We start from the raw sequence: 13,596 nt of genomic DNA, 5'->3' as shown, positions 1-13,596 counted from the left end.
GATATACGGGGATGGCGCCGATATTGACCATTTCTTGGATTCATTGCCCATTTCCACGCCCCCGAAAGGGCCAAACCCCTGGAACTCCCCATTACGCGGCAGGAAATAATAGATACCATTTCCTCTCTGAAAGGCGGCACCTCGCCGGGGGATGATGGATTCACAGCTCGCTTTTATAAATCATATCGCTCTGCCCTGGCCCCGTTCATGGCCAAAACAGGGGCCCTCCCTCAATTATGTCTGCCCTTATTATGGTTCTTCCCAAAGAAGGGAAAGACCCCTCCCAATGTCAGTCCTATCGCCTTATTTTTGCTCCTGAACACTGATGTCAAAATTCTGGCCAAACTCCTCGCCAATAGGTTGGCTAAACACCTTCCGGCCTTGGTGCATGGGGATCAAGTAGGCTTTATACCCGGTAGGCAGGGGTCAGACAATGTTAGAAAGACTTTGGATCTCATGCATGAGGTTTCTAGTGGTGATCTAGAGGCCTACCTTCTCTCGGACTCAGAAAAGGCCTTCGACCACGTCGAATGGCCTTATATGGGTAAGATGCAAAAAAAAAGTGGGCTTGGGTGATATCTTTTGTGCGTGGGTCTCTGCTTTGTACAAGGGTCCCTTGGCAAGTGTTCTGGTTAATGGTACCACCTCAGTATCCCTACACATCTCTAGAGGCACACGCTAGGGGTGCCCCTATCCCCTTTAATATTTCATTATGCCTATGGGTGCTAGGGATCTCGAAACCAGTGGTAAATCTGAGTTGCAGGGAATCAGAATATAATAGGGGGCCACCTCTTATTTAGGCATCTCCATCCCTAGGGACCTTGGTAACCTATTTGAATCCAATTCTCCCCCACCCCCCCCACGATTTTGACGATAAGTAATGATCTTGTACGCTGGGCACCCCTCATCGTCTCGTGGTTCAGGCGCATGGTCACAGTTAAAATTAATGTTTTGCCTCAGCTTCTCTACCTCTTTTTTGGCCCTTCCTATTGTTATCCCGGAAGCTTTCTTCAGGTTATTACAGGCCCGAGATTCCTAGTTTTATTTGGAATGGCAAGAGGACAAGAATTAAATGTTCAACCTTAACATTACCGAAAACGTGTGGAGGTTTTGGTCTCCCCGACTTTAGGTTATATTACAAGGCAGCCCAGCTGCGAGAGATGTTAGAGAACATGAGGGACGACATGGGGACTTATTGGACCTATGTTGTGGATATTCACTCCCATCCAAAGAAAGTTAGGGATCTCTTATGGGCCCCTCCCAATTCCCTTCCAGCACCTCAAAACCCACCCAACCCGGACCACCCTGTGGAAACCAGACAAGGATAATAAGCTGCTGTCAACTTGGCCGATCTAGGATCCAAGGGTGTTCGTGATACTCCGTCATGGTTGGAGAGGGCAGCTCAGCTCTTCCACCAGGGTGTCTTCATGGAGTATGGCCAGCTGTCTGAGGCAATGGAAGGGGGGGGGGGGGGGAACAACCCCCCTCTGTCATTGAACACTTATACCGTACAGGGATCCTCACTCATCCCAATGGTTGCCCTGCCTTCACTCGCCCCTTTGAGAGAATTATGGTGGAATCCATGACTAGGAATGGTCCCCTCTCTAGGATTTATAAAAAAGCTTTAATCACGGCTAACCTAGAGGGAAGACAACCGTTTAAATGAACATGGGAGGAAAGGTTGGGGATGACCCTTGAGGAGCCAACGTGTAGGGCGGTCTTTAGATCAATTTTTTGGGGACATTGTATACCTACGCCGTGGAGCATGGTTTGAAGGTGCTTCATTCTTGGCATCAACCCCCCCCCCACCCCCCCTGCTACCCTGTCCAAGATGTTCGAGGGTGTATCTCCACTGTGCCCTAGGATGTGCTCACAACGTGGAACCTGGTACCACATGTGGTGGGAGTGCCCGGCTCACCGAGTGTACTGGACCGAGTTGCTTAGCTGGATCAAAGCTGTTGTGGGCACGTGTCCGTCCCTACTCCCCCTGGAGGCCCTCCTGGGTACGCCAACGCTCAACTCGCCTTTCCAAAAGTGGTCGTGGCAATGTTGAGAGTGGGGAGACGCGCTCTCACTCAAAAATTGAGGAGCTCCTCTATCCATTCCAAAGCTGAATGGCTCACTAAACTTTGGTCCATCTTTATGAGAAATTGTCTGCTACAATCAACAATGCAATGTTCTCTTTTGTGCAGGATTGGACAGTTCTCCTGAATGATGATTGTGAAGCTAACTTAGTTGTGCTACCGGAACCATTGCATTTTTATTTGACCCGTTTGCCACCTGTATTTTGCCCTTTGTTATGGGTATAAATCTTGCCCTCACTATGTCAGTCATCTTAAGTTGTCTTGCTCAATAAAAATTAAGTTACAAAAAAAAAAGAAATCACCAATAACTTTGGCTGAGGTATGAAACGCCTTGCCTATGCATCACAAATAACATGGTGAATTCAGCAAGCACATCAGCTAGCTGAATTACTGGGGCGATTATTCCAATCTTCTATTACAAAAATAAAATATATAAATAAAAAAAAGGCTAGTCTAGGTTTTGCGACTGTCTTCTACATTCGATTGGACTGGTTTTCTGATAAGAATAGTTTTTTTGATAACCAGCTAGGATTCAGTGACGGTTTGGAGACTATCTACAAAGGGTTACACTTGAATTTGATTCTATCCAAGCATGATAATGGTTTTCAGGTACCTATCTAAGTGGCATTTATTGACCTATCCTCAGCTTTGAACTCTCTGGACTGGCCCACACTGTCTTGTTTTGCTTAATCTGGGCATCTCTGTACCACTGCTGGTCCTCTTAAACGAAATTTAATGCAGGCTGTGTGGCTCGAGTGACGCTTGAAAAGATGGTGAGCTTATTGAAGAAAGCGTTAAAAAGATGGCGGGGCGCCAAGGTTGTGCCCTGGAAAACCGCCCTCCATTTAATCTTTACAGCAATTCTTTAAGCTCCAATCTGGAAAAAAGCGCGACATCTGTGGATTGAGAATGGGGGAATTATTTTTCTCAATTATGCAACGGACGCCATTTTGCTGGCAAGAACAGTAAAGATACTACAGGTTTTTGTGGATGCATATATGGTCTACATTCAGGGACATTTTGTCTTGAGGATTAAAGATAAAGGTTAAACTGCATTTATTTGAAAAAGTATGTAATTATTTACATAAATACATCATACAAAGACAGCTCAAAATAATGCTCTTGGCAGGAGGAGGTGGATTCTTTTGTGGTATGACCCACAAAGAACGTGGGCATTGTGGTGGATGCAAAAAGAATCCCAGCAAAAGAAACCTACTTCATTGGTTCCCAACATGGACATTGAAGATATAATGCATCATCATCATAATAATAATCCCATCCAATTCCCAATGCCGGTCCAAATTCTATTAAATACCAGTTTTATAGCCAGGAAACTGGCATAGTTAAAATTTTTCTAAAAACCACAACTGACTGAAACAAGTCCGTTATGACTAAAACATTACAATTTATTGTATCCATTATCCAGAGTTCAGTGTGCAAAACAAAATACATTTAAATACTGTTACTTTAAGCAGTTGTTGGCTTAACTTACCCCACGCTTTGTTAACAAACTGAACTGCAGGTTTTTTGGTTGTGCCCTTCTTGTTTGCATTTGAGAAAAACTGGTTCACTGTTGAACAAATAGGAAATAACCATCTTTATACGGAAACACCAGACGGCAACTCATATAGAATGCAAAGAATACAATTTGTGTTACCTGTGGTCCTATTACTGCCTGGTCCATAAAGACGATTCTTTATGAAGTCTTTCGCACTTTGTTGTTGTAAACTGCTCTGGTCTTGCTCTTTCAACCGCATTGCTGTATAGTTTGGTACCCTGACAAATACAAGGAGACACAGTTGCAGATCAAATTGCCTTTTACAGTGTGAGCACACATCTACTCAACGCACTTTAGAAATTTTAAAAACTAGGCAAATTTGAACACAAAGATCCTGAAAACAAATACCTAAGAAAAAATGAACATATAAAAGCAAATACTAAAGCTCTACCCAGATACTCCTCTAAATAAAAGGCATTGGAGATGTCAAACATAGAAGGCTTAGCATCATAAGAACAGCACATTAGGTGACAAAGCCCTCCCAATCAGAAGGTAGGGAGGAGAAGTTCCATCCCATCATCTTCTCAAAGTGAAATTTTTAAAGGAAGACACACAATACATAGAAATTGCCCAAAATGACATTATGAGCACCTTTGTGGCATGGAGTGTAAAACACAGCCTTTAAATTTGAACGGATATGCAATTCTACACTTGCAACATTCTTCACGGCTGCTCTTCAACGAACTGAATACCATCTAGAAAAAGAAGAAATGTGGTGCTGGGGTGTGCAAGTCCCAGGAATGTGGGAGTATTCCAATGTTTCGTATACTGGATTTGCATTAGGAGTCTGCTGAGTGAGGCCTGCCTGAAACCCATAAAGAACATGTAAGGAAAATGCAGAAGTGTGCCGACAGTAACTTGGAGTTAAAGTAGCCCGCTGCCATAAATAAGATGGCCATGTTTTTCAACAAATGAAAAAAAAGAGAAGCAATGTCCTCCGACGAGGTACCAATGCATGGCAGAGGCATGGGGATAACTTTTGATGAGATCACACGTTGGTTAAGAGATTAGCCTGTGGCTGAGAAGAGGGTTGCTACCACCGATAGCAACACTAGAGACCATTTGTTACACTTACTGATAAAGAGGACTCAGTCATGCCTGCCACACAATACCTCTCTTCTGCAACCTACTCTACTTGCATTCAAAAATAATTTTAAAGCAAGATGGAATCAATACATACATCCAAATAACTGACAGAAGCTACGCAGAATCTAGAATAAGAAATGTCTAGTCGACTAGGTATGGCGAGTAAGCGAGATCCAGGGTAGGTCATAATGTACATTTGGTACAGAATATATCCGGTGTGGAGGGAAGGATTTTCTCCAAGCCTACAGAGAACATTGAGATGGAACCCATCACAGTTGGACAGTTTTGCGACAGAGCCGATTGACGAGGAAAGGGAGATAAGGTACAACCAACTCATAAGTGGATCTTCCAGCTCAGCCAGGTTCACCAACTTGAAACCAACACCAGACTTGGACTGCATTAAGAATATGGCAGAGCAACAGAGTCAGCCATGAAATATAAGTAGGCCTAGAAACTGTGGGACCTGTAAGGTCATTCTCCAGCAGTTGTGAACTTTGTCAAAAGTACAAACTGTACGTTAAGCAGAGGGGGCAGGCGGACAGAAACCAGTCTAGGGATAACATGCAAAAACTCCCTACTGGAGGTGCATTGAAGGCAAGTTGGTGGAATAGGGAGTTTTGCAATTGGGCGATTTCCCCCCGCACACCCTTACAATTTTAAATCAACAGGAGGTAGGACCGTCACCAAAACAGTTTGTAATTTGCACCATGCAAGGGTAAGACATTTGTATTAGTTTCTAACAGGCATATCATAAAAATAAAATAAGAAATGGCATACACAGGAGGCAGTACAGATGAGAGGCGGGCCCTGTGTGGGCTGCCATTACAACAGGAAGATGAAGGTGTAAATGATAGGGAACCGGTGGGCGAGAGGGTAGCATGTAGGGACACAGACCAGGGGACAAAGGCAAACAAACTAGACAAAGGGGACTAAGTAGTATATATTTCTGCATTCAGTGCTTGGATGTGTCCTAACCATGGTAGGGATGGTGTTGAAGGGACAGGGGAGGCAGGGGGGCGAGATGTCTGTTCCGTGGCAAACAAATGGGCTTTAGTCTAATTTTGGCCAGAAAACATTAAAGAACCAAGAGCATACACTCGATGGAAATGGAGTACGAGTTCCTAGTCTGGAATAAAGGTAGGAAGCTGTAGATGTCCGTGCGCTCCGACCATCGCCCTTGGGATCCGGTTCATGCAGGGAGCAGTCACATAGGAAAGACCTAGGTACTTTGGACCAAATTAAATAACTTGTAGCAACCAGAGGCAATTTTAGACAAGCAAAAGGAAGTTTTGCATTGATACCATCAGAAAGTACAACAACATTTGCACCAACTCATCAGTGCAAATAACACTTTTTTCACTAGTTATTATACGCAAACTTCTGCCCAATTTGTTCTGCGCTGGTAAAAAAACTGCCTGGCACTGGAGCAATGTATGCAATCCAGCCCCATATGAGCAGTGCACCCGGCACAGACAGTGTCCTTAGACCAGGTCCTGATAGTCACATCCAAGAGATGGCTGTGCAAGTGCTGATGGTACCTGCAACATCTCCCCATCCCTTCTTATGCGGTGGAGGCAGAAAGCGCAGATGACATTAACGGGACTATACCTAGGCACACACTGATTTTCCAAAGAACCCTTTATGAACAAACAACCTTGTTCTTTATGGACTGGCAATAAACGGGGCCAATGCAATTCCAAAAAACTGCAGGAAATTTGTCAGGGAACAGTCCACCTACAGGCAGATTGTGCTTTCAACTTCCCTGTTTTATAGAAGGGCTCTAGCCATCTACTGCAGAGCCTGGTGCACGCGCACCCACAAGCAAAGAGAACCACAAGCAAAGAGAACTCAGTCAACCTTAGGAGGCCAAAGCACTTTACAATTGGGTTAGTACCACTCAAACAAATGAGGTGCTCTTGTGAATCTAAGGAGCATCTATGCCCAAAATGAACAGCAGTAGCACGAGTAGACTTCAACCAGAGAAAAACAAAAATGTCAGGCCCCGTCTATGTGCCAACAGGTAATCCTTTGAGTCAGCCGATGAGTCCCACAGACAACAGAATCATAAAAAAATAAAAATAAATAAAAGCACAGACAAACCAGAGATTGTTGTCCAAGTAACAAACAAGTTGACTGGTTGGTCACGTTTTACAAGCCTCAGTAGGTGACATTTCTCAGAGGTTGGGGAAAAATGTGAACATGATGTAACAATCATTCTTCCATTCCTTTCAAATGTTTTTTAGAGGGGTCACAAAATAATGATTGGTCCTGCAACTGTAAAAGTTCAGTGATCACTATGCCAACAGACCAAACCAACACACTGGCAAGGAAAGAAAGCTAGACAGACTGGTCATAAACAAGTTGGTTATTTGTATCCATTTTTATTGCACTTGGGCCAGTTGTGAAAAGAAATTCTTCAGTGAGATATTTACTGTTTGCGTCGCCCACAGAGCGACAAGAAGCCCCAGAAATGGAGCATATCGTTTTATATAAAACAGAATGCTTGGTCATACAAAGACTCCTTCAGCAATAATGTTCTCTAAATTAATGTAAACCAAGTAGTAATAAGTCAGTACTCATCATCGCTAGCTTCTTCCTTCTCATCATCATCAGACTTCTCGCTGCCACCTTCAGATTCTGCAGCATCTTTTTCTACAACAAAAAGCACTCCAGTTAACTTACAATTCGATCACATACACTAGTAAACAAGCAGAGGCTAAAGATTTATTTGTATTAATATAATCTTGAAATAGCAAAAGGTAAATGAGTACATGAAGCCTGTTAAGTCGCATCCCTAATTTGTGGTCCCTTTGGCCAAATTGAATACCCCATCCAACCCCCCTCTCCCCTCCCGACCCCCAAGAACCCACTTCAAACATGTTGGTGGCTATTTGGTTCCCTACCCTATTTCTGATATAAAAGGAATGTATGCTGAAGTACCCCTGCAGTTCCAAATAATTCATGGTGCGCTGCCCTGTTAGGACTGATTCTCTATACCCTGGCCTAGTGAACAGTTGTATAGAAGGTCAACCTAGTATAGGTTGAACTCCGGTGGCTTTAGTCAAACCAGTTCAAGGTAGCAAGGCGAGTGGTCTAGACAAAGCCTCAAGCAGTGGTTAGCTTGTAAGGGGTCACAAAGAAGTACACAGTGCAAACGTCAGGGATTACACTTCGTTATAAAAATACCCATTTATTTATGGTCATAACACTGCGTAAATTGACTACCAACGTGTAATATTAGCACACAACACTAAATAAAAGATACAATCACTGAGTAGGGCAAAATACACCCCTGTAAAGGAAGGAGAGTAGTAGAAGCACTACAGGTCCACAGAGATACAATACTAGCTTCAGAAGTCCAACCCTAAGATGCATGGGGTCTTGTGCCCAAAAGGTTCACCAAAGTTCCATACAGTTTGTTGAGGCTGGAAAGAAGGAAGGTAGGGTCTCTGGTGTCCAATGTACAGTTCAAAGTGGTAGAGGACAAGTTGTTCTAACTAACAATTGTGTCCCCAATGTTCAGAGTGCTTGCGATCAAAATGTAGGTGTTCAGGTAAGTATTACAACTCACCCTTGTATGCACATTCTGCTTAGGACTTGGCAGGTCTGCTGAAGAGGGTCAGAGGTTGCTCCCCCCACCCCCCCCCAGTTAGCTTCAGCCGTTGATGCCCAGGGGTTGCAGGTTCGAGATCTTGTCGGTAACTGGTGCAAGGTCTTCAGTTTGGAAAATGCAAAAGAACTCGATGCAGGGCCCCTCTCAGGACAGGACTGGACACAGGTAAGCAGTTTGGGATGACTGGTGCTGCAGGAGGATTCACTTGCTACAGTAAGACTTTGACTCCTATCTCGGGTCCCCTTGATGCTAGGACCATGGAATTTTGCAGAGTTGAGTCTTATAGCACACACCGACATTTCTCCATCCCCCCACCCCCCCCAAGTTCCAGGCCTCAACCCCAAACATTGACATCTGCAGCACCGTAGCCCAAACTGAGCAGGTCAGCCACTGGGCGGTCCAGGGTCAATTCTGAAAGCTGAGAATCGATGTTCCCGCCACTCCCAAGAGTTGCAGTAACGTCCCAGGACTGCTAGAGATCTTCAACAAGACAGGGCTCTTCCAGGACAGCAGCAGATGTTGGTTGCCAGGACTTCTTCCAACAGGTCCACGGTCTCCTTGTAAGGCCTGCAGCTGGACAGGACACTTGGTTTCTTCAGTTCTCTAGAGTGGGTGCAGGGGTCCCCTTATCCAAAAAGCCAGTTAAGATCCAAAACTCCCACTAGCCAATCTCAGATCTGAGACACACACAGTGGTTGTCCAATCAGGACCACTGGTGGCACAACTCACGAATATCCAGACGACACTGTAACCAGTTTGTGGATTGGGACCAAGTAGTCCCAACCCACTTCCTGGCAGCAAACGCCCATAGCCATGCAGTAGCCTGCCAAAAGTGTCCGATTTCCCCAGGCACTAGAAGTTCATATAAGAATGGTTAAAAGCAAGACGGCCAAAGGGCAAACAAAAACCCATGTGTCACGGCTAGGTTTGGACAATAGCCACAGTCGATAGCCAAATAACTAATGGAAATTGTACCAAAAAAAAATATTGCAAAAAGTAACTGCTGCCACTGGCTTGTCCCTTAGGCAAACCTAGAGTAACCAAAAACCCTCTAAGTGTTAGTCTAGGGCATGTTAGGCAAGATTGTATGCAGTACCCTTTGGATGCACTACAACAACCCTGAACTCCTGGCAATAGGAACCCAACCTTTGGTATAAGTCTGTACTACACAGGTTGGTAGCGTGATTGAGTAGCCAGGCTTATCTCAAGAGGGGTTAATGTGAGCAGTATGGGATTTAGAGATTCACAGTGACAAGTATTCAAATGAATACTTATACACAAGGTTTCTTGATTAAACAATTATTAATTTAACAGTCAGTTTGAGTAACCCCTCTTTAGAAGGGGCAATTATATATTAACACACAAATACACTCTTAATATTTCTAAATCAGTAATTATCCTTTTGGGATGGCACACAGACACTTTCTACACCCTCAGGTGACTTTAGTAACTAGGGAACTGTGAACATTAATATATTACGGTTTGCATTTAGAATCAAATTTAAGAGAAGTCAAAGGAAAGGGGTTAGAATAGAACAAGAGATCTCACAATTATTCTGAAGCAGGTAAGTACTTTTTGTTAACGCCCGAATGCAATGTTAGTTAACCCCTTCCTGGAAGGAAGGCCAAACACAATGTCAGAGGGCAGAAGCGTCCTTCAGGGAGCCAGGCTAGGCCAAAGTCAATTGGGCAAAAGTCCAAGTGAGCTGAAGCACTTCTTGGAGGTAGGTAAAACGTCTTGCACAATGTTTTAGAAGTCTTTGTAGAAAATAAGAAATCAAAGCAGGGCCACAAGCTGTTTAGGCTTGTGAAGTAAAGAAGCTATCAGCAACTATACAGAGCAATCACAACAAGTCTCACCAACAAAGAACAAGTGCAGTTACACGGCAAGAGGTAAGTGCTTAGACTTTACAGTACCTTTGGTTAGAAGAAAAAGGGCTTTGGCTAGCTGATCCTGTACAGCTCTGCAGATCCTGTGTTCCTGGGCCTCAGTCATGGGGACAAGAGGGAGGACGTCTGGAGGACTTCCGCACTGCAACAGGACGGTCGGCGACAGAAAAGGACCAACTTCTATTCAGTGGCACTTGCGGTTTCAGCTCCCCGCGCCTAAGCAAATAGCAACACTGCAGACTCTTTGCTGTTGAGATGGGCTTTCCTTGCATCTGGGGTCCAGCACTCTGTTGAGGTGACACAGGCTTGGTCAGTCCTGGGAATCCAGAGGATCTTCCTGGAGCTCTTGGCCAACTAAAAAGCAATGCACACGATCTGGTGTTCCTCTCCCTGGCTATTCGGTTCCAGCAGCAACTGCATTGGAATTTCAACCAGCTCTGAGAGGATGTCCAGGTGGCTTACTTTGGAGTCGATTGGTTCCACCAACGCAAGGGGAGAGGTCGTCCTGGCAGGGCTTCTCTAGTCGAAACGTAATTTGAGTTTCAACACAGCAGTAGGGCTTGACTGGGCAAACCAACGGTCCAGGAGTTGCAGCAGGCGTCGTCTTAGAGTTCTTCTTTGGATTCCTTCATCCAGTGGTCGACTGCCTTCCAAGCCAAAAAGCCTTGCCTTTTATGCAGGTTTCTCCTCTTCATTCCAGCCTAGCTGTCAGTCATCCAGCAGGGTGGCTGTCCTTGCCAGAGCCAGCCGGCCAATCACTTAGGAGTGCATTCCTGTCTCCTAGGAGACAAAGCGCAGGGAGTTTCTGGTACCTCCCTTACTTCCTGCCCCTACCAGACACCCTGGAGCCAGAGGCAGGCTTCAATCGTGAATCCTGCCAAACAAGGGACCAAACCTGGTTTGGCGCACAGTGTAAATCTCAAGAAGGACCTTTCCACAAAGAAATGGCGAAAAAAAAAGACCAGGCCAGTTTGACAAAAGTGGCACCCTTGGGTGCTTTACTGCAGCTGCGAACACAGACCATGGTAAAAGCACACCACAGTAGTTGTAAACCACTGCAATCAGCCATTCGAGGAAAGGGTAGCAAAAATGTTACATGAGAAGCTAGACAAAGGGGATACCAAGTAACCCCTGCAGCACCATATTGTAAGATAGTTTATGCTGGGTCCAGAAAGTTACAAATGTAAGTAAAGTAAATTTCACTTTACTGCTCTTGGAAACAGTAGTTTATCCACGAGAAGGTATTTAAACCTTAGGTAAATCTGAAAGACTTCCCAGTGCCACTGCACTGAAGGTGCAGTGTGACACATGTAGGAGATGATGCTGAAGTGGGAGAATGGAACAAAAGGCTCCCACCAATCCCCTCTCGCCCCTGGCCTAGAGGATCACGGCCCAGGCACCCACCACAAGAGGAGTTTGCCCATCTACCAGACGACCTAATACCCTGGTACAGGAACATACGGATGTGCCCACCCGCCTGCCCAGCAGCCTGCCCTGACCATGCCGACACCTGCGGCATGGATGAACTCGACTAAACCAACACATCGTTAGAGATGCCATGACGACCTAGCCAACGGTCAGCACACCTGTGCAAACATGCACACTGGACACTCCCACACCAATCCACACGAAGAACATACTCAGTGCTATGACGTAGGTGACGGACACACCCACGGACGTGCATCTTTATTATTTTTCACATAGGCTTTTCAAAATACAGAAACGCAAGACGCACAATGAACTCATCTAAAAAGCTCGCTCACGCTTCTCCTAAACCCAGGCGCCATAATGAGAAATATGACGAAGACACAATACTGGGGATAAAGCAATATGATACCATAACCTAAAGCGCCTGTGTATCAAACGGCTTCACCTATACACCAGACCCAAGTAGGCCGCAAGCAAGAGCTTCCATGAACATTAAATGAACAAGAGTTCGGTTGTTGACCCTGCAGAATGAGCCCGCCGAAAGCAGACAGCCAAGGGCACAATGTTGCAAACTCGCATGCCGCAAGCCAACGCCAAGGTCACACCTGCAAATTAAACCAGGCACACAGTGGAAAAAACAATATTAATTGTGCAGAATTCTGCCTCAACCACGGTCCCACCTCACGTGACCAAGCCGAACCGGACAGGGTGCCAAGCCCAGGAGGAGGGAGGCGCCTGGATCCCTCGCTTCAAGACACAGGCAGATACAATTAAGCGACCCAATGAACATCTGCGGCGGTGGGAGTAGTCGGCCTTCCAGCATATGAATAAATCCTCACATTGTCTGCACATACCCCTAGTGAAACATTGTTGCAAATGACAGGTGCACCGCGAGCTGGGAACAGCGATGGTCCCAGACTGGGAGGCTCGCGAGTGGACCAATCAGAACATGGGTCTCTTATCACTGACGCCATTAACATTGACCAATCCTCAGGGGTCTTCATGTAACAATTTTCATGTATCAAATTGAAGGGACAACCCAAGCATACCACCTGACTAACCCTTAACCACTAATAATACTCTCTATACGTATGCTATACTAACCCTACCACTCGAGCAACTAATCCAGAGTGGCGATAGGTTTTTTGCTAACTTTCCAAGGTGACGCAAGTAGCGCGTCATACTAAGGTAAAAAGGGCCTGCGAGCCCCACAATTAGGTGTGTGTCAGGACGGACGCGTACGATCCTTGACCCATCCCTGCCGTTTTGTTTAATAAACAGCAGAACCACCTTGCTTCTTGCGTGTGTCTCATACTCTGTTGGTTTTGGGATATACGGGAGGAGTTGGGGCCTCCCTGCCCGGAGGTCCGCGGACGGCCCAGCCGACCCCGGGAGAATTTCCCTCCCCGACAAGTTGGAGGCACTGCTGAGATCTGTTTAAGATCTGCTTTTATTTTATTTTTCCGAGTGCTCCCGTTGCGAGGAGGCCCGGCGGCGCGGCCCCCTCTGCCGCTGCCCCCTTTTGAGGACTACAGGACCATCGCGGAACTGCGAGACGACCGGACAGCGCAATCCGGATATTGGCCTTCGGGAGCCGGTTGAGAAGTATCCTGCCCGCGGTTGGCGAGTGTCCAGACGTGGTCCAGACGAGGGGAGGTGGCGAGCCGCTTGGAGGGGTGCACGCAGTCGGGCGGCCCCGCATCAGGAGAACTTGGTGAGTATGCCACGCCCAACAAGCAACGTGAAATTGTGAGGGAGGGAGGAGGAATTAAATACGGGAGGTGGGAGGTGTTGCACAGGTGCGCGGCAAAGGTTTGACAATTTAGTGTTGGCCATGAAATGAATGGTAGCCGGACGAGTGCGAGAGCAGTTGGCTACGTTACGGGAGAGAAGGGGGGGGGGGGGGGGAGCACGAAAACATCACGTGTGGCCGCTCGT

At 46.0% G+C, this 13,596-nt stretch overlaps 1 protein-coding gene across 1 annotated transcript in view; it reads right to left on the bottom strand.

Moving 5' to 3' along the window:
• The window catches only part of NOL7 (nucleolar protein 7), a 196,260-nt gene that overhangs the window by 44,235 nt on the left and 138,429 nt on the right, over positions 1-13,596 (bottom strand). The window contains exons 6-8 of the mRNA XM_069613546.1: positions 7,305-7,380; positions 3,742-3,860; positions 3,577-3,654 (exon numbers count right to left, since the gene is read on the bottom strand). Of these exons, the coding sequence (XP_069469647.1) occupies positions 3,577-3,654; positions 3,742-3,860; positions 7,305-7,380 (273 nt within the window). The remainder of the gene's footprint in view (positions 1-3,576; positions 3,655-3,741; positions 3,861-7,304; positions 7,381-13,596) is intronic.

Source organism: Ambystoma mexicanum, chromosome 5p (assembly GCF_040938575.1).
Source record: "Ambystoma mexicanum isolate Mex_15411 chromosome 5p, UKY_AmexF1_1, whole genome shotgun sequence".
NCBI classification, from domain to species: domain Eukaryota; kingdom Metazoa; phylum Chordata; class Amphibia; order Caudata; family Ambystomatidae; genus Ambystoma; species Ambystoma mexicanum.
The sequence above is the reverse complement of the archived record's forward strand: the minus strand, read 5'-3'. Positions and strand labels throughout refer to the sequence as shown.